The sequence below is a fragment of the Leptonotus elevatus genome, chromosome 1 (genome assembly GCF_054856555.1).
Source record: "Leptonotus elevatus isolate MCC_2025b chromosome 1, RoL_Lele_1.0, whole genome shotgun sequence".
Lineage (NCBI taxonomy): Eukaryota > Metazoa > Chordata > Actinopteri > Syngnathiformes > Syngnathidae > Leptonotus > Leptonotus elevatus.
In genome coordinates this window covers 858,089-877,258 of record NC_141239.1, presented here as the reverse complement: position 1 = coordinate 877,258, position 19,170 = coordinate 858,089, and the positions used below count along the sequence as shown (strand labels likewise).

Genomic DNA, 19,170 nt, shown 5'->3' with positions numbered 1-19,170 from the left:
AGGGAGAGAGAAGAGTAAGGAAGAGAAAGGGGAGAGAGAGTGCGAGTATGTGAGAGAGGGAGAAGAGTGAGAGAAGAGGGAGAGAGAAGAGCGAGGAAGAGTGAGAGAGAGGGGAGAGAGAGAGAGAGAGAGAGAGAGAGAGAGAAAAGAGTGTGAGTGAGAGAGAGAGGGACAGAAGGGAGAGAGAAGAGTAAGGAAGAGAAACGAGAGAGAGAGTGCGAGTATGTGAGAGAGGGAGAAGAGGGAGAGAAGAGGGAGAGAGAAGAGTGAGGAAGAGTGAGAGAGAGGGGAGAGAGAGAGAGAGAGAGAGAGAGAAAAGAGTGTGAGTGAGAGAGAGAGAGGGACAGAAGGGAGAGAGAAGAGTAAGGAAGAGAAAGGGGAGAGAGAGTGCGAGGAAGAGTGAGAGAGAGGGGAGAGAGAGAGGGAAAAGAGAGAAAGGGAGAGAGACTCGATAGACAGACAGACAGCGAGATAGAGAGAGAGAAACCGTTTTGGGCCCCGAACGCAAATCATTTAGTGTTCCTCAGAGAGGAACCTCAAAAAAATCACCCGTGAGCCATTTTGTGCAAACCTGATGTATTTCGCTAACAATGCGGTGCTAAATGGAAGGCGGAGCACCCACAAATGTGCCTGCGAATCATTTTGTGACCCCGAACTTCGATATGGGCAACATCGTGACAGTGTAGGCTAATAAAACATCGTTCGATTCGCAGAGGCGCCCCCAAAATCGGGCCCTGAACATCCATTTGGGCGACCCTGATGCAATAAATGCTAATAATACAACATTGAATTCACACTGCAGTCCCCAGAAATGTTCTGGCGAACTATTTTGGGCCCCTGAATCTCAATCTGGGAAACCCTATTACCGTGTACGCTAATAATGCGATGCTAACTTCGCATAGGACCATTAGCTAAAGGCGGCGTCCGTATGGAAATATTTATTTTCAAATGCAAGCACAATCATGTGCTGTCGCATTCGAATGAAAGGGTGAGATTGTCGTTTGGCACGAAGCGCGGGACATTGATGGTCGAAAGCTTGTGATGGCGGGGGAGGAGGCCAATGTGCATCGAAGGTTCGGGCTTCCATCCGTGTGGCAGCATGCGTGGGGTTTATAAAAAAAATAATAATAATAATTCAATGAAAATGTCCGAAATAGAGATTGCACATGCGTCCGGGCAAGTGCGAGCCGGGGGTCGCCCTAAGTGGGAAGGTGGCGCTTCAGCACATCTTTGGCGTTGCCGGGCAACGTTTCCGGAAAGTTCACGTCAAACTCCACCACCAGGTCTCCTCTCTGCTCGGGGTTTTTGGGGAGGGGCAAACCCTGGCCCGCCACCGTTTTCCTCATGCCGGGCTTCACCACGTCGGTGATCTTCATGTTGCACGTGTTGCCGTCGATGGCGGACACGGTCACCGAGCAGCCGCACAACGACTGCGGAGAGAAGAAGAAAAACATCAACAAGCCCGTCGGCCGACTTTTGGCCCCGAAAAAACGGTCCCGATGATCTTGAGCCGCGTTTGTCGCGTCGGGCGCTTTCCAGTCCTTCTTACGGTACGTGATGTGCCTCGTCGGCATTGACAAATCGCACCTGCTCCTGCGTCCGCCCACTTGTGAGCACGATCCCGTCATGTATTTTTACCATTCCTCCTACTCGCTGCACAGATATGAATCTCGCTCGCTCGCTCGCTCTCTCTCTCTCTCTCTCTCTCTCTCTGACTGTGATTCATTCGGAGTCGTCGGAACAAATATTTAAACACCATTTAATCACACTCTGTTTCCCATAGTGATATTCTCTCGCACATTTGATTAGTTCTGCCGCCCGTCGCTCGTGTCAAGTGACAAATATCCACAAGTGCAGGTAAGCGCCGTTGTCTTTTACGCGGAACCCAGCCAAGGCGGGATTTTGCCGGAACTGTATGCATTTTCCCGCACATCCCAGGAATTGCGGGATACCCGTTCAACACGTACGGCTCCGATAGTATTCCCAAAGATGGAAAAATGTGTCAGTTAGGAATAATGCTAGGCTAGGAAGTTAGCATTTAGCAACTTTCACACAGAGATCCACCCCCAAAAAAATACACCAATCATGATATTGTACAGTTGTCGATTCAATACAGGGAGAAAAGAAAGATTGCGATATTGACATTTTTTAACTACTGGTTACTGATCTTTAATATCAAATATTTGATACTATGATTTGACGATATTGTACACTTGTCGAGAGATACTGTACCGTACGAGAAAATGATACTATACATTACAATATCGATATTTTTTTCCCCCACAACGAGTTCAAATGGATTGCGAGCTGACACTTGTATAGCGACACCGAACTGTGAGGAAAAAAAGAATACAATATCGGTCAAGTTTGACTGATATTTGACATAAAATATTTGATACTATGATATTTGAGATGTGGCTCGCTTTAGTTACTGTACTGTGAGGGGAAATGATACGCTAAATAACTATATTAATATTTTGTAACTTCCTTACTTGAAATTCATGGGCAGTTGATGCTTGTGTAAAATATTGTACCATGAGAGAGATGATATCAATATTCCCACCTAGGTATCGATACTTGATCACGAGCTGACACTTGTTTATCGATTCAGTACTGTGAGAAAAAAATTATACATTGCAAGTTTAGTTGATTTTTGATATCAAACATTTGATACTATGATATTTGACATGTCGATCGATTCTGTACTGTGATAGAAAATGATACTCTAAATAACGATATTGGCAAAGAAGCAATGATATCAATATTTTTCCCTAACTATTCCGGAAGTATCAATACTATATATAAATATATATGTCACAATACTAATATTTTGCCCCCATCTCGTAAAAACAGTTTGATAGTTGAGACTTGTGTATCGAAATTGTATCATGAACAGAAAACGATACAATTGATTTGATGACTGACAGTCTGTATCGTAGCTGTTTTCTTTCAAAATATCCTGTGTTGCTGTATAATGACATTAACCCATTCACTCGTAGCCATTTTGACTGAAGCAACCCCCTTTGCTCCCGGCTGTTTTACTGGATTTTGACTGATATTGCAAGGCCCACATAATAGTGTGTTCTGTTTCTATAAAAACATGGAAGCCACAAAGGAAAAAACAGTATCTGTTTCCGATTTGCAGCAATTAGCATTCGAATATAGCCAAGTTTCATCATTATTCACAAATCTATTTAAAACACTGCGGGAAAGAGCCTTTTTGCAACAAAGCCCTGTTTGATCTCTTATATTATGCTGCCACCTGCTGGCCGTCTTTGTTATAACTACCTTTAATTCAACCATTCTCTTCAGTTCAGAGGCTGCATCAAAGCCTTCTGTATGCTGTTGCATAAAAAAAGCAATATTTCAAATAGAACGTATTTATACGCTTTTGGGAGTGAGTGAGTTGAGGACGGCGCGTTATCAATCTGGGCCAGGTTGGCGTCTCACCTGTCGCAAGCTGACCCGGACGGGATACACGATGTTGGAACCCTCCCGCCTGAAGTGCGGATGCGGCTTGTCCTTGATGACAAACACGATGTCCGCCGGGATAGCGTTGGGCGATTCGTCCCCTTCGCGCGGGAACGTGATCTTGGTCCCTTCCTTCCACCCTCGTTTGATTTCGATGGTGAGGATCTTGTCCTCGGCGCGCAGGGTCCTGCCGTCCGGGTTCAGCCGCTGGCGAGAGATCTTCATCCGCTTGGTGCAGCCGTGGAAGACCTCCTCCAGGGAGACCCTGAGCTCGTGGACGATGGCCGGGTCCTGCTTGCGCCGCTGCTGCTGCTGTTGCTGCTGCTGTTGCCCGCCCGGGCCCGAGTGCGCGTCCCGGGGAAATCCGTTCAGGTTGAAGCCGCCGAAGGGGCCGAAGGGGTCGTTCCCGTCCACCTCCATGTCCTCGTCGTCGCGCGCGTTTCCCGCCTTGCGGCCGAAGAACATCTCGAAGGGGTTGGAGCCGCCGAAGAAGGTGGCGAAGGTGGCGTGCGGGTCGCCGTGGAAGGTGTACGTGAAGGCGTTGCCTTGGCTGTCGCCGGGAGGGCCGCTTCCTCCCTTGAGACCTGAAGGACAAAAGGGACAAACAAGTTACCTTTCCCCTTTCGGAAGGTTGCGAGGACAGAATGACCCGATTGTGTTTTGTCCCAACTATGCATCATTTGAGAACATGATACGCTATTTAGGAGCCCGCTAAGGAAGCGTGCAACTGCCAACGGTTTTGACTGGTCGTCACTCGAAAAACAGTTCGGTGGAAAATAACCCAACTTTCTCAATTTTTGATTTGATTTTTTTGTACAAACAGACCCAAGTCTGGTTTTGTTTTATGCATTTAAACAACTCAATTTTTGGTGTTGTTTTGTAACAATCCTTTGTGTGTGTGTGTGTGTGTGTGTGTGTGTGTGTGTGTGTGTGTGTGTGCGTGCGTGCGTGCGTGCGTGCGTGCGTGTGTGTGCGTTGGGGGGGGGGGGGGGGGGGGTTAAAGTAGAAAAGGGACAAATTGACCCAAGTATGGGATCTGTCAATTTTGGGTCCAGTTTTTTTTGTACTGTTTTTAGAGAAAGAAAGAAAGAAAGGAAGAAAGAAAGGAAAAAAGAAAGAAAGAAAGAAAGAAAGAAAAAAGAAAGAAAGAAAGAAAGAGTTATTTTGTGGGTTATTCATTTAACCCAAAAAGTGGGGTCAAATTTAATAACACAAAATGTTGCATCTGCTACTTTTTGACTGAACTTGGATTATTTTGTACCCAACAGTTTTTTAGTTTAGAGTGAAAAGTACACAAATAAATGAAATCAATTATTCATTTTGACCCAACTTTTTGGGCTCAGTGAATAACCTAAAACGTTGTGGCGGTCCCTTTCGTTCCAAAGTATTGGTAAAGTACAGCGTTTTTGCCATAATGCCACGGGACAATATCACCGTTTTGCATGATCTGCTTCTTTGTCAGTCAGAGCGCTTCTTTGATCGGCTACGTTGTGTTAGAGTTGACAATATTAAGTATTGTACTCTTTGCGTGTTCAATTAACTGAATGGTGAGATCCTGGTGAAGAAGTCCCTTTGCAAAGGAATCAAAAGCTTTTGATTGACAACAATTGAACTCTCAAGCGGTTTGTTCAGAATTGTGTGCTCGGCTCCCCGTAGCATCATCCTTTATTCAGAAAAGTGGGAGACTAGAAGTCTCCACCCATCAGCCTACAATACACCTGGTTACAACTGAATGAATACAAGAGAATCCGTTCCCATGGGTATAAATCAGATTAGAAAAAATATAATAACAATAAGCCTGACTCCCTTCCGACACAGCAGAGTCCGGCCCTCCTATTAGATAACGAATGAATAGACAGACCCGTTGCTCTTTCTCATGAAAATAACACAGATAAGAATATATTTCTATTCATTCAGCCATACTGAGTTAACATAATTATACCTACATCTACACAGCTATAACTAAATACAAAATGGCTAAAATATAAAATAAAACAGTAAAAATGTATACAAAGTTAACATTTGCTATCAAATGACTTGAAAGTAGACGGCTTTCCCCATAAATACTGTATTAAGAATTTGGGGTCAAAAATATTCAAGCGTTAATATGTAAGACACATTTCGCACCCTATTATCGGGACAAATTCACTCTTAATCCACCCGAAACAGGAAGGACAATTTTATAGGATGATCTTATAAAACATAAGGTACACCCTTAAAACTGCCGGTTCGCACATACACATACTCACCCACACACACCCACACACAAAAAAAAAAAAAAATAATAATAATAATAAAAAAATAAAATAAAGAGCAATGATGATGACATTTCCGAATGAACAATACTGAGCTCTTTATTAAAAAAAAGAAGAAGAAGAAAAAAAACTGCCGGTTCAAAAATAACCCAATTTTGGTCCAAAAATGGACCGACCTGCTACTTGGGTTCGTTTGAGCCAACTTTGGGTTGTTCTGTAACTAAACAAACCAATTTCTTGGGTTATGGTTCTTGGGTTTGTTGTTGCGATTGTAACCCAGAAAGTTGGGTCAGTCCAATTTTTTGGGTTATTTGTGAGCCAGCAGTTTTAAGAGTGTCGTCGGGCGTTTTGTCAGGAAGGTTCAAACTCAAAATCGTGGCAAAAACACCCCCGATTATCTTGATACAATAAAAAGGCCACTCCAAAACGTGCGGTTTCGCATCTCCTTTACACGCATGGAGTTGATCAGGTTGTTGATTGCGGCCTGTGGAATGTCGTTCCACTCTTCTTCAATGGCTGCACGACATCGCCGGACATTGCCGGCAACTGAAACACGCTGCCGCCGACGCCGATCCAGAGCAACCCAAAACGTGCCTAATGAGACGTACGTCTGACGAGTACGTTTCGGTTAAGCGAAGTGATGGCGCAACAATTAACCCGAGAGGTGAAGATGCTGGTTTGCGGAGGTCCTGGACCGCCAAATTCTTTTGAGACCGATTCTCGTCGAGAGATGACGATTCAAACTGACGGGCAACAGCGGTGCGGACATTCCTGCAGTCGACCTGCCAACGATGTGCGGCCTCAAAACGTGCGCCATCTGTGACGTTGCGACGCGCGAGATAACTGCACATTTTTGAGTAGCCGAAAGATCACCTGTGCAATCATCGCAGTAAGTATCGTAGTCAGTATCGTAGTCGGTATCTTGATAGCCACACCTGCGAGGCCGACAGATGATTGGCAAAGGAGAAGTGCTGACCAACACGGATTACGACAGATTTGGGAACGATACTTTTGTGTACAAAGTCTTACAACTTTGAGTTCAGTAATGCAAAATGGGCGGATTGTTTCGTCTAAAATGTTTAGGGAACACAATCCAATATTCATATTTTGTCTCACGCCAAATGAAAATTGATCCATACTGGAAAAGCTACAACACATCACACGATCGATTTTTCATCTTTGTGAGTTTTGACCCCAGAGTATCGCTACAAAATTCGTTAAGAAAACGATACGATTGCAACGTGACGTGCTAAGATTCGACGTTCATGTATCAATACGATCACGTGACCATATCAATAAATTATCCCATCCTAGTTTTGACACTTGTGTATTGATAATGAATCACGAGAGACAATTATATAATCACAATTTTTTCTGCGTGTATTTTGACCCAACCCTGTCGACTATTGATACGAGATCGTTTAAGAAAACGATTGGCTTTGTCACAGTATCAATATTTTTATCCCGCTCAGTGTTAAAACCGATCAATATTAGACGATTGTGTGCCAAAGCTGTCCCGTAACAGAAACATATGATCGGTCACGGCAATATTTTGGACCTGCATTTTGTCACAACGTTTTGCTACAATATCGCAAGAGAAAACGATACGATACATATTGATTAGTTATCCTCACCCGAGAACTGATAGTTGCAACTTGTGTATCAATTCAATACTGTAGAAAAATAGCCTCATATACTAACTGACATTTGACATCCCATTTCCGATTTTAAGATATTTGACACACGTAGATATGAAAAATATTTGCTACATTGCGACGACATGCATTTTTTTTGTCACACACTTCAAACGGATCGATTGTTTGTCGGAAAGCGACATTTCTTTGCCCGAACTATGTATCGACGGACAGCACATCGCGATATCGAACGCGGCAGATGATGGACAGTTGAAAGGACGTCACCTTCTTCGCCGTGCTGGTCGTAAATGTCCCTTTTTTTGGGGTCGCTGAGGACCTCGTAAGCTTCGGCGATCTCCTTGAATTTGTCCTCGGCCGCCGCCGACTTGTTCTTGTCCGGGTGCCATTTCAGCGCCTGCTTTTTGTAAGCCTTCTTGATATCCTCTTCCGTGGCTCCTTTGCTGATGCCGAGCATTTTATAGTAATCTTTTCCCATTTCGGTTGGTTTGTCCGTCGCCTTAACGGTGATGAAAAAAGGAAAAAGACGGAAGGCAGCTGATTGTGTTCGCCGGAGGTTGTGGGTTCCAATTGACTCCGGACTAGCGTTCGCCGAGCCGGTGAATCATCTTACGCCGAGAATGTGTTGCTGCTCGTTATGATTCTTTTTCCCTCCTGTGGTTGATGCCGGGTGACGCTTTAAATAGCCTCGCATCTCCCTCCCTCTGCGGCGTCCATCGTATGTCAAGTTCGACGTCTGACAGTCGGTGACTTCCGGTTCCGGCTTCCGGATTAAAAGCAATATTTTTTGTTACGTGTTTTAAATAAAGAAACTAGCACTGCGCGGCATTTAAAAAAAAAGAGACAATTAAAGAGAATGTCACCGTAAACGTATCTTATAAAATGTAATTACAAGTGATGATTGGTGGAGTTTGCTTGTGTACGGTTAATCATTTAGTCCGATATTCTGCTGTAAAGCATATACATGTCAGTATTTAGTAAGATTAATGTTACATAATAAAATCCAAACTTACTTCACGGCCATCGTATTTTTTGGGCTACAGTGATCGCTTGTGCAACATCAAATAAAGCAGTTTTATTTTTTTAAACACCTCTTCCTCTTTTATTGACTCCGTTTAATGTGACACCAACAGCACGAAGTCAGCCGCTGTTTTCGGCGCATCATTCCTCGGCGTGTCAGTCACCATCCTGGTGCTCCAGTTTGTACATCACCAAAGTGAAACTGGCTGTGACGTCATGACAAGCTTATGCATCAGCCAGAACTGTCATCACCTTATAATGCAGATGCAATTTATATATTTATAATACCACAATTGTGTGTTTTGTTTGTTTGTTTGTTCGTTTTTCGAAAGATTATTTAGATGCTGGTATTCCGGACCTATTTGGCCAGGTGGCCACCAGCTGCAACTACACAGCGCCACCTGCTGCATCAAGAAGACAGTGTGGTGCATTGCCTGATTTACTATCTGCCAGTGAGTCAGCACGTGAGAGAGGCTGCAGCGCAGTGCGGATCAGCATCACCGAATGGATCAGTTCCGAGGATTATTTGTCAAACTGGACCGGAACCAGGATGGCTTCATCTCGTTGTCGGAGCTGCACAGTGAAATGGGCTCGCACGGCATCTCGGTGGCGGATGCGAAAGTGCAGGTAAAGCTGCTGTATGGCTTGCACGACGCTGACTTCATTTTCCTCAGCTCAGTTAACATGTGCTTCTCTCTCACACACACACACACACACATTCACACAGAATGTCATTAACTCCTATGATAATGACAACAATGGCCAATTGGATTACGAGGAGTTTCTCAGCTACATGATGGACCGGGAGAAAAAATGGAAAATTTGCTTTGAGCACTTGGACAAGAACAAGAGTGGTGAGTAACGCAATGGATTATTGAATGAATGAAATGAAAGATAACTTTAAAACAAGTTCAGCAGAGTCAACAAAATAGCTATTGGCCATGTAGAAAATAGACTCACACGCCGCAGCATCAGGTACACCTGTCCTGCACCATCGAATGCAGCTGTCCTCAATTTATAAAAGTGAAAATCCCACAAAGGTTTCACACGTTAAAATAAGACGACTGTAAAAGGCCAGAAAGTTGCCTAATTTAAATCACATAAAAGTTTTACCTGTTGAATAAGTCCCTTTAAACCCCCTCAAATTTGCCCAGGTTTAAATAAAACTGCAAAAAGTTGAAAAGGATAGAACAAGAATATATCATCTCTTATACATTTCTTAGGTTAGAACTAGTTCACTGTAAATCCACCCAAATTGCACAGGTTAACATTTGATTGCAGTAAATCCCATAAAAATTGCACAAATTAGAATAAGGTTACCGTAAATCTCCCAAAAGTTGTGCAGCCTAAAATAGTACAGTAAATCCCTCAAAAAATGCATCGGTAATCCTTAACCTCATGATGTTGCACAACTTGCTGTAAATCACCCAACGATAGCACAATTAAAAGAAATCATCCCAACTCTGTATTTATAGAGCGCATAAAAAAACTGTGAGGTTTATTCTCTCTTGTTTTCACAGCTAAATTGGCATTCTAAAATGGTAATCTATCAAATTCAAAAGCGTGCATGAAATCACAGCAATTGGAAAAATGTACCAACATTTTGCATGGATTAGAATGAGATTACCGTAAATCCCCCAAATGTTGTGCACGATCAAATTTGACATCAGTAAATTGCTCAAAATTGTACTGTTTAAAAATAAATCTACTTTCAAACCCACAAAAATTTGCAGATTAAAATAAAGATACCGTAAATTTCATAATGGATGTGCAGGTGAAAACAGCACTAGCGCAAATGCTCAAAAAATGACACAATTTGACATAAGATTACAGCAAATCCCATAAAAATTGCACAAATTAGAATAAGGTTACCGTAAATCTCCCAAAAGTTGTGCAGCCTAAAATAGTACAGTAAATCCCTCAAAAAATGCATCGGTAATCCTTAACCTCCTGATGTTGCACAACCTGCTGTAAATCACCCAACGATAGCACAATTAAAAGAAATCATCCCAACTCTGTATTTATAGAGCACATAAAAAAACTGTGAGGTTTATTCTCTCTTGTTTTCACAGCTAAATTGGCATTCTAAAATGGTAATCTATCAAATTCAAAAGTGTGCATGAAATCACAGCAATTGGGAAAATGTACCAACATTTTGCATGGATTAGAATGAGATTACCGTAAATCCCCAAAATGTTGTGCACGAACAAATTTGACATCAGTAAATTGCTCAAAATTGTACTGTTTAAAAATAAATCTACTTTCAAACCCACAAAGATTTGGGGATTAAAATAAAGATACCGTAAATTTCATAATGGATGTGCAGGTGAAAACAGCACTAGCGTAAATGCTCAAAAAATTACACAATTTGACATAAGATTACAGCAAATCCCATAAAAATTGCACAAATTAGAATAAGGTTACCGTAAATCTCCCAAAAATTGTGCAGCCTAAAATAGTACAGTATATCCCTCAAAAAATGCATCGGTAATCCTTAACCTCATGATGTTGCACAACCTGCTGTAAATCACCCAACCATAGCACAATTAAAAGAAATCATCCCAACTCTGTATTTATAGAGCACATAAAAAAACTGTGAGGTTTATTCTCTCTTGTTTTCACAGCTAAATTGGCATTCTAAAATGGTAATCTATCAAATTCAAAAGTGTGCATGAAATCACAGCAATTGGGAAAATGTACCAACATTTTGCATGGATTAGAATGAGATTACCGTAAATCCCCAAAATGTTGTGCACGAACAAATTTGACATCAGTAAATTGCTCAAAATTGTACTGTTTAAAAATAAATCTACTTTCAAACCCACAAAGATTTGGGGATTAAAATAAAGATACCGTAAATTTCATAATGGATGTGCAGGTGAAAACAGCACTAGCGTAAATGCTCAAAAAATTACACAATTTGACATAAGATTACAGCAAATCCCATAAAAATTGCACAAATTAGAATAAGGTTACCGTAAATCTCCCAAAAATTGTGCAGCCTAAAATAGTACAGTATATCCCTCAAAAAATGCATCGGTAATCCTTAACCTCATGATGTTGCACAACCTGCTGTAAATCACCCAACCATAGCACAATTAAAAGAAATCATCCCAACTCTGTATTTATAGAGCACATAAAAAAACTGTGAGGTTTATTCTCTCTTGTTTTCACAGCTAAATTGGCATTCTAAAATGGTAATCTATCAAATTCAAAAGTATGCATGAAATCACAGCAATTGGAAAAATGTACCAACATTTTGCATGGATTAGAATGAGATTACCGTAAATCCCCCAAATGTTGTGCACGATCAAATTTGACATCAGTAAATTGATCAAAATTGTACTGTTTAAAAATAAATCTACTTTCAATCCCACACAGATTTGCAGATTAAAATAAAGATACCGTAAATTTCATAATGGATGTGCAGGTGAAAACAGCACTAGCGTAAATGCTCCAAAAATGACACAATTTGACATAAGATTACAGCAAATCCCATAAAAATTGCAGCTCCGACCGGATGTCTCCATTTGTTTCCGTCATACGTCAACCCAAAAATATTGCTGGTGCTACGTTGCATACAATAATTGCTGTGCGTCTCTTTTCTGATCAGGGCTGATTGACCAGGAGGACATCATATGTTTGTTTAAGGAGTTAGGAGTGGTCATTTCCAAGGCCCACGCCAATGAAGTCATACAAATGTAAGACTTCTTTTTGCCCACGACACGACACCGAACAGCAGCAGAACCTCCCAAGTCCGACACCATTGCAATGTTTTTGTCTAATCAATCTCACCCAAAGGATCACAGGCTGAGTTTAAAGTCGTATTTTAACATCCTTAACTGATATACCACAATAGAACTAAAAGAAAGTGAAAACTAGTTACACTTTGAAACATGCTATGGAAATCGAATAGGAAACCGTTGGTTGGCAAGCTTTTGTGGTTTGATCCTTTTGGCTCGGCGCTCCTCATCTTATCGATCCAGTAAACGTGTGCGTGCGATTGTAGTCGCAGTAAAGGACGTGTCCTGTTTCCTGACATTTGGGGTCACGTTTTCTATTGCGCCAGATTTGGAGGCGTTGACTTTGGAGGTTCCACTGCAAAAGAAAAATATTCATTCACAAATTCACGAGCATGGAATTCTCTCAAGAATGTCCCTCTATTGTTACTGATGACAACGAGCACATTCGCTAGCGCGCAGCTAGCAGCTAATATCACATTGCGGACTAACAACGTTGTGACGCGCCAGGATGGACACGGACGGCTCCATGACGGTCGACTGGGATGAGTTCCTGCAGCACGTCATCCTCAAACCGGTGGACGACATTGGCGAGCTGGCGTCGTCGTGGCGACACAGTCTGGTGAGACGCCAAACATCCGTTCGTCCGTTTTCGACAGCGCTCGTCCTCATTAGGGTCACGCATGAGATGGAGAATTCTGATTCTTGCCTGTACACTATTAACAGCCATTAAAAACAGTCACGTAGGGGAAGTCAACCCCACAAATGTTTTGGACAATAATATGTTCTAAGTATGGTTAATATTGCGTTAGTGGAATATAAGTTAAGCAGCAAAATCCTGCCACCATTTTGCCACTTGCTGTCGACTGAAGATGACATCACAGTTGCGCAGGTCTCAGGCAACAACCAATCACAGCGCAGCTTCAGAAAACAGGTGAGCTGTGATTGGTTGTTGCCTGAGCCCTGAGCAACTGTGATGTCATCTTCAGTCGACAGCAAGTGGCAAAATGGCGGCCCCCCTGAGATGGATAGAAACGGCTGCATTTTGTTACATAACTCATATTCCAAAAATGGAATATTAATGAGAATGTCATGTTTAGACTCGTGAGGTCACATTTAACATGTTATTGTCAAGAAATGTTTACGGTTGACTTCCACTTTATCAATATGTGATATACCGGGGGCACAAATGAACCACGGGGGATTTACTTTCCAATATGGGTTGCCTGCGCAAGAGAGACGAACGACTTGTACTTGAATGGCTTTGCAAATGATGCTCACTTCTCACTTTTCTGCGCTTGACTTGCTTGCGACTTGCAGGTATTCGACGTGGGCGAGAGTCGAGCGCTGGCCATCGAGTTTCCTGAAGAAAGTTCCGGCATTGGCGCATGGAGGAAGTTTGTTCTTGGTGCCGGTTTGGCTGACGCTGTATCCCGGACCGCCACGGCCCCCATCGACCGCCTCAAGACCCAGCTGCAGGTCAGCACGGTTTTGTGCATTTGTTTACAGTAGCCTCATTCGGCTTCGCACCCTTTTTTGTACTGTACTTTGCTATGCCTCCTAAATGTGTTTCTTTCGCACAAATGTGTTGCAGAGATGCGACTTCTAAGAACTTTAAGAAAATCCAAGTAATGGTTTAGGGTCCCAGTGGTCCAGTCTTGAAACGGGCGTCTTCGTGACACCAGCAGTCTCAAACTTGGGGCTTTAAAGCCCCAGTGTGTATTTTTTAGCACCATCTAGTGGTGAACTAATAATTCATTCAATTTAAAAACTCATTATTGATTTCAATAATATGAAATGTTTTATATAATCATTGGGGGTGGGAATCTTTGAATGTCTCACGATTCGATTCCGATTTTTCGGTGTGCGATTCCATTCAGAATCGATTTTCGATTAAGAACGATTTTTGATTCAAAATGATTTGATTGACAATTACTTTTTGCTTCAATTTATAGATGTTCAAGGAACCGTAATGATCTACTCCAGTCGGACTCGCTAATGCTAATTAGTGCGCTCTTTTATCACTCAAAAAAGGACTCCACGCTGCAAAAAAACAACTTTTATTGAATAACTTGATCGTGACGTTTTGCTTCTACTCTCTAATGTGGCCAAAACTTAACAGTGTATCAGACCGTGTGGAACCACACTGCCCCTAAGTGGTCAAATCGAGTACATAATGAACAGCGCTCCCAATAAAGGCACACTCAAACAAAGTATAAAATAATTTAAATAAAAGCGATTTTGGGACATCTAAGATCGATTCTGAATCATATTAAATGACAATCGCGATTCTTTGGCACACCCCTAATAATCATAGGTCTAGAAATCACTTATTATTTTTCATGGCTGTAGTCTCATTTTACTAGAGGCTGCCATGTTTCGCCGCCATCTTCCTGCTACAGATACCTAAAGGACAACTTTGCGAATGTCGTCCGCCCTGGTGGTCCCAATGGCTCGACCGGGGCTCGCAGAGGTGGTCGGCTTGAGAAGTGTGCTCTCTCTAAGCCACCATAGTGTTCTAAATGCATGCACTTCGGCTGCATTTTGTGCTATAGCGACCTCTAGTGGTTACTTATTACACGCTGTGCCTTTAAGATTCTGATCACTGTTTTCAAATCTCAAAAAAAGTCTTGTTCCACCTTTCCTCTCTGTGTTGCACCGTCCCAGTTGAACTGGCCAGCTGCTCGTGGAGGTGCCAAAGTATGTTTTGATCTGTCATAGCTCCCAAACTTTAGAATGACTTCACCTCCCCTTCGCTGCCCATTTTTTAAAAGCCACCTTACAACTGACTTGAGCTTCGTCTTCTGTCATGACTCTGATGCACAATTTTTTCGGGTGAATCTTTTTGTGAGGCACTTCTGTTACGACCGCCAAAGACTTGACATTGATTTCCGCGTTGGTGCCTTGAACGCATAGCAAAATGGTGAATGGTAAAATTCCGCCGTTTGCAGGCCATGCAAAAGAGACGTGGATCGAAAAACATTTCATGTGAATCGAACACCTCGTTGTTGTTATGACATATGATTTGGTTGTCTTTGCAGTTTTATGGATCCAAGGCTTTCTCTCGAGGCTTCCGGGAGCTTCGTGTTGGCGGCCTGCGTTCGATGTGGCAGGGCAATGCTGTCAATGTCCTGAAAGGGACGCCGCAGTCCACGCTTCAGTGTCTCATTTACGCGCAGGTCGGTCTTCAAATTCTAGTCGCCATTCCCTTGTTTCTAACGAACGTTCCTTTGTCTGGGTTCAGATGAAGGTGTCTGTGCTGGGCAAAGGTCAGGGGAGTCTGAGCGTGCAGCAGCGCTTTGGCCTGGGGTGCGTGTCCGGCGCCGTGGCTCACGCTGTCTTCTACCCTCTGGAGGTATCGCACCAATCAAATTGCTATTGCCAATTAGAGAAACTCTGTTGTTATTGCGTAAGGGGCATATTTGCACAGCGGCTGAGGAACACGGAAGTCGATTTCTCTTCGAGATCCCACAAAATTGCTGCATGAAATCCGTAATATAAGATCTGTCATGTATCTGCTATTATTGCCCTTTAGACAGAGCAAAGATGGATTTTGCAGAATACCACGATGGAAGGTCCTAAGCCTGCTTTACGAAGAGAGTCTACAAAAAGTACTGCTCGAGATGTAGCATTTAGCTGGCCGTGTCTTTCACACAGAACCCAGTGAAGCGTGGTTCTTCCACAGGCAGCTGTGTGCGACACGGCGTCCCACAATCAGAGACATTGATGTCTTTCTTGCTTGGTATGTCCCAAGTCTCTTTTACACGGAGATTCTGTAAAACTAGGGATGGACTAATTATCGGCTGGGCCGATATTCAACATTGTGAAGAATCTCGACCATTTTGAAGAATTATACGGCCAATAACAGATCAATTTGAAAAAGTGATAACTTCAGGGAACTAATTATTTAAATTTTTAGAGACGCTGTGCACCTTCTGTTTTTGTTTGAAATTAAAACGAAGATAAGTATATTTTAATACTTAAGAGAGAAATTTCGGAAAACTTTATTTACTGTAGAAGACAATATGGAGCTTTTTACTCAAGTTTATATTTAACTTTTGAAGACATGCTACAGCCCCTGGAAGATCTCTGAACTTTTTGTTGCCTATTATTGACTAAGATTTTTTTTTTTTAACTCCAATATTTGTACAAACCCTAAAAGTTGTTCAATAAACATATGCTTAAAAATTTAAAAAAAACGTAAGAGCTGGAGTTAGTTTTTTCTTCTTCAAATTTTGATGCCAATATTTTCCTTTTTAGTGAAAATGAATATCGGCTCCAAATGTTGGTTATCTGCGTCCTTGGCTACTAATAATCGGTATCAGCTCTGAAAAAAACATATTGGTCTATCTCTATCTAAAACCTAAATACTATCAGCAAATACCTTTTCAGCGAAGTAGAACGTTGTGGCGTTCCCCTTCTGTGATGTCCCGACAGGTGCTGAAGGTGCGGCTCAACCTGCAGCGCGTGGGCGCCTACCACGGCGTAGTGGCTTGCGCCCGTTCCATCTACCGGGACGAGTCCTTGTCCTCGTTTTACAGAGGATTTCGGCCCAGCATCCTCTGCATGATCCCGTATGCCGGAGTGGAGTGTGCGGTCCATCAGGTAATTGGGTACCGACTCGCAGCCCAAGTCCGGGAACCCCGATACGCTAACAGAGTCTTCATTTTGTGCCACCATTATAGTCTATCATGACCTGGGCCCGAAGCGATCCAGCCCACAGCAGCGACTCCAGGCTCTTCTTCTTCAGTTTTGTGGCCTTTGCTTGCGGACAAATGAGCAGCTACCCTCTGGCGGTGATAAGAACACAGCAGCAGGCGCAAGGTAGTGGCTTCTATCAACACGTACAGTCGAGTCCACTTAGCAGTTGGTCAAAATTGTAGAGCATTCTCTGTTGAGTCTTGTTAGAGTAGACAATATTAAGTATTGTACTCTTTGCGTGTTCAATTATCTGAATGGTGAGATTCTGGTGAAGAAGTCCCTTTGCAAAGGTATTATAATTATCAGAAGCTTCTGATGACAAAAACCGATGACACTGAAGCCGTGTTCCATCAGATTGTGTGTCGTCTACTCCGGCACATCATTATTTATTGAAAAGTCGGTGAATACGAAAAGTCTCCTCCCATCAGCCCACAGTACATTTGTTTACAACTCTGTTCCCATGGGTATAAATCAGATTAGAGAAAAACAATAATAATCAGCCTGTGCCTCCCTTCCGACCGGCAGAGACCGGCCCCAGGCAAAAACTCCCTTCAAGATAGCAAATGGAATAAACCCGTTGCCCTTCTTCTGAGAGTGAGACAGATAATACAATTCTATTCATTGAGCCATACTGCTATAACTAAATCCAAAACGGCTAAAATATAAATTGAAACTGAAAAACAATGTTAATAACTTAACAGTCTGTATTCTTGACTTTCACACTGAAGCTACGATGACAAATCACCCGTGTGCTTTTGTGCTCGCCAGGCATTAGCATGTGCGTTATTTTGGTCATTTCTCGCGGTGTATCCTCAAATGTTGCCAAACTGGCTCAATCCGTGAGCGGCCCGGCACTTGTTTGCATCTCATGCATATACGTAGGTGATCGCACCAAGCCAATACATGGCGATATTGGACCAGGTCCTTGGTTTTGCTGATACGGTTCTGTACAGTGGAAAAGGGACCGTTGTTGATGATTTCTGACAATTCCATCACCCGCTCTCTTATTTCCCAGCTGTCTGCTTGGGCTCGCACGCCACGTCGTCCGATGTCCTGCAAGGACTCGTCGGAATATATGAAAGACACGGTTTACGGGGGTACTACAACGGGATGGGCGCCAGCTTCGTGCGGGCCGTCCCGTGCGCCCTCATGAACTTCACCTTATGCAGAATGTTTGAAAATATGTTTTCCTCCACGGGCTCATGAGGTTTGGCAGAGACGTTGAATTGTGTGTCACAAAGTCAGCAGAAAGAATGATGCAAACTTTGCCTCGTGTTTGTTGGTGTTCCAAGCAATAAAAGAAAGTGTCATTCTTGCTCAGATCAGCCACATTGGATGGTCTGACTCATGCACAACCGAAAAACATTTTGTTCTAACCACAAGCAATTGATTGTTGTTGTTAAATGTGTGTAAATTCTGCGTAATGTTATGTGATGTAAATGTCTCGCTGAACAGTCCTCCACTGTGTGGAGCTATTGTTTACATGTCATTACCGCCCATCTATAAATGTACTTACTAATCATAATTTCGATCCATATTGTAATTTTATTTGATCTATCTTATGTATATTTTAGATATTTATAGTTCGCTGCAGATTCTAACATATCTAGCTAGTTCTAGCTATAGTTCTCTATCATCTATCCATCCATCTTGTTTAGGGTCTCGGGTGAGCTGGAGCCTTTTTCAGCTGACTTGGCGCAAAAGGCGTATTACACGCTGGACTGGTCAGTCGTCAGTCAGTTATATTTATATTTACATTCATACTCTGAACCGAAGTCAGGCAAATGTGTCACTGACTCTTCTCCATCTATCTCTAAAGAATCTCAAGTACTCAAGCTGCAGAATGATAATCTTTTCCCTCTTTAACTCTGTATGAAGAACTAAATAATCGAACCCAGTCTCTAGTGCCCTCCATAGATATGTTGTGTTATTTAGCTTCTAATATTTCCCCCCCTAAATAACGTAGGATCAAAATGTTAAAAATTAAAAAAGAAAAAGAGGAAAATCCAACCTTGAATTCAAATGCATTTATTCAGTGTGGGAAATGATGATAGTAAGAAAAAAATATTTTACATCACATCATGTGAGCCATAATTTTTAGCACCCATGATGTTAATACTTTGTACAACCCCCTTTTGCTAACAAAACAGCAACTACCGGTAATCTTCCATAATGTTTCACAAGATCGGAGAATACAGAAAGAGGGATTTTCAACCATTCGTCTTCCCACAATCTCTCTAAATCATTTAGAAGCATAGGTCCTCTCCTCTTTAGCTCACTCCCCAGGTTTTCATTGGGGTTGAGGTCTGGGGACTGAGATGGCCATGGGGG

At 42.5% G+C, this 19,170-nt stretch overlaps 2 protein-coding genes across 2 annotated transcripts; one reads left to right on the top strand and one right to left on the bottom strand.

The window, feature by feature from the left end:
• Window positions 1-559: 559 nt before the first annotated feature.
• On the bottom strand, window positions 560-8,106 carry dnajb4 (DnaJ heat shock protein family (Hsp40) member B4). Its single transcript, XM_086086316.1, has 3 exons — window positions 7,646-8,106; window positions 3,451-4,055; window positions 560-1,430 (listed from the first exon to the last, which is right to left on the bottom strand). The coding sequence occupies exons 1-3, from the start codon at window positions 7,854-7,856 to the stop codon at window positions 1,200-1,202; spliced, it is 1,047 nt and encodes a 348-aa protein (XP_085942442.1). The 5' UTR covers window positions 7,857-8,106; the 3' UTR covers window positions 560-1,199.
• slc25a24l (solute carrier family 25 member 24, like) lies at window positions 1,735-18,159 on the top strand. The gene is made up of 11 exons (XM_086086184.1): window positions 1,735-1,857; window positions 8,731-9,025; window positions 9,126-9,252; window positions 12,012-12,099; window positions 12,649-12,760; window positions 13,459-13,617; window positions 15,180-15,317; window positions 15,383-15,493; window positions 16,576-16,743; window positions 16,824-16,962; window positions 17,855-18,159. The coding sequence occupies exons 2-11, from the start codon at window positions 8,903-8,905 to the stop codon at window positions 18,043-18,045; spliced, it is 1,356 nt and encodes a 451-aa protein (XP_085942310.1). The 5' UTR covers window positions 1,735-1,857; window positions 8,731-8,902; the 3' UTR covers window positions 18,046-18,159.
• The last annotated feature ends 1,011 nt before the right edge of the window (window positions 18,160-19,170 follow it).

What these genes read in the sequence shown, in the direction of transcription:
- dnajb4 (XM_086086316.1), bottom strand. Translation starts at nt 7,856, where the DNA reads ATGGGAAAAGATTACTATAAAATGCTCGGCATCAGCAAAGGAGCCACG. An exon ending in CGACCAGCACGGCGAAGAAG is followed by an intron (nt 4,056 to 7,645) that starts GTGACGTCCTTT and finishes TTTGTCCTTCAG; the next exon opens with GTCTCAAGGGAGGAAGCGGC. An exon ending in TCCGGGTCAGCTTGCGACAG is followed by an intron (nt 1,431 to 3,450) that starts GTGAGACGCCAA and finishes TTCTCTCCGCAG; the next exon opens with TCGTTGTGCGGCTGCTCGGT.
- slc25a24l (XM_086086184.1), top strand. Translation starts at nt 8,903, where the DNA reads ATGGATCAGTTCCGAGGATTATTTGTCAAACTGGACCGGAACCAGGAT. An exon ending in TGGCGGATGCGAAAGTGCAG is followed by an intron (nt 9,026 to 9,125) that starts GTAAAGCTGCTG and finishes ACATTCACACAG; the next exon opens with AATGTCATTAACTCCTATGA. An exon ending in GCCAATGAAGTCATACAAAT is followed by an intron (nt 12,100 to 12,648) that starts GTAAGACTTCTT and finishes GTGACGCGCCAG; the next exon opens with GATGGACACGGACGGCTCCA.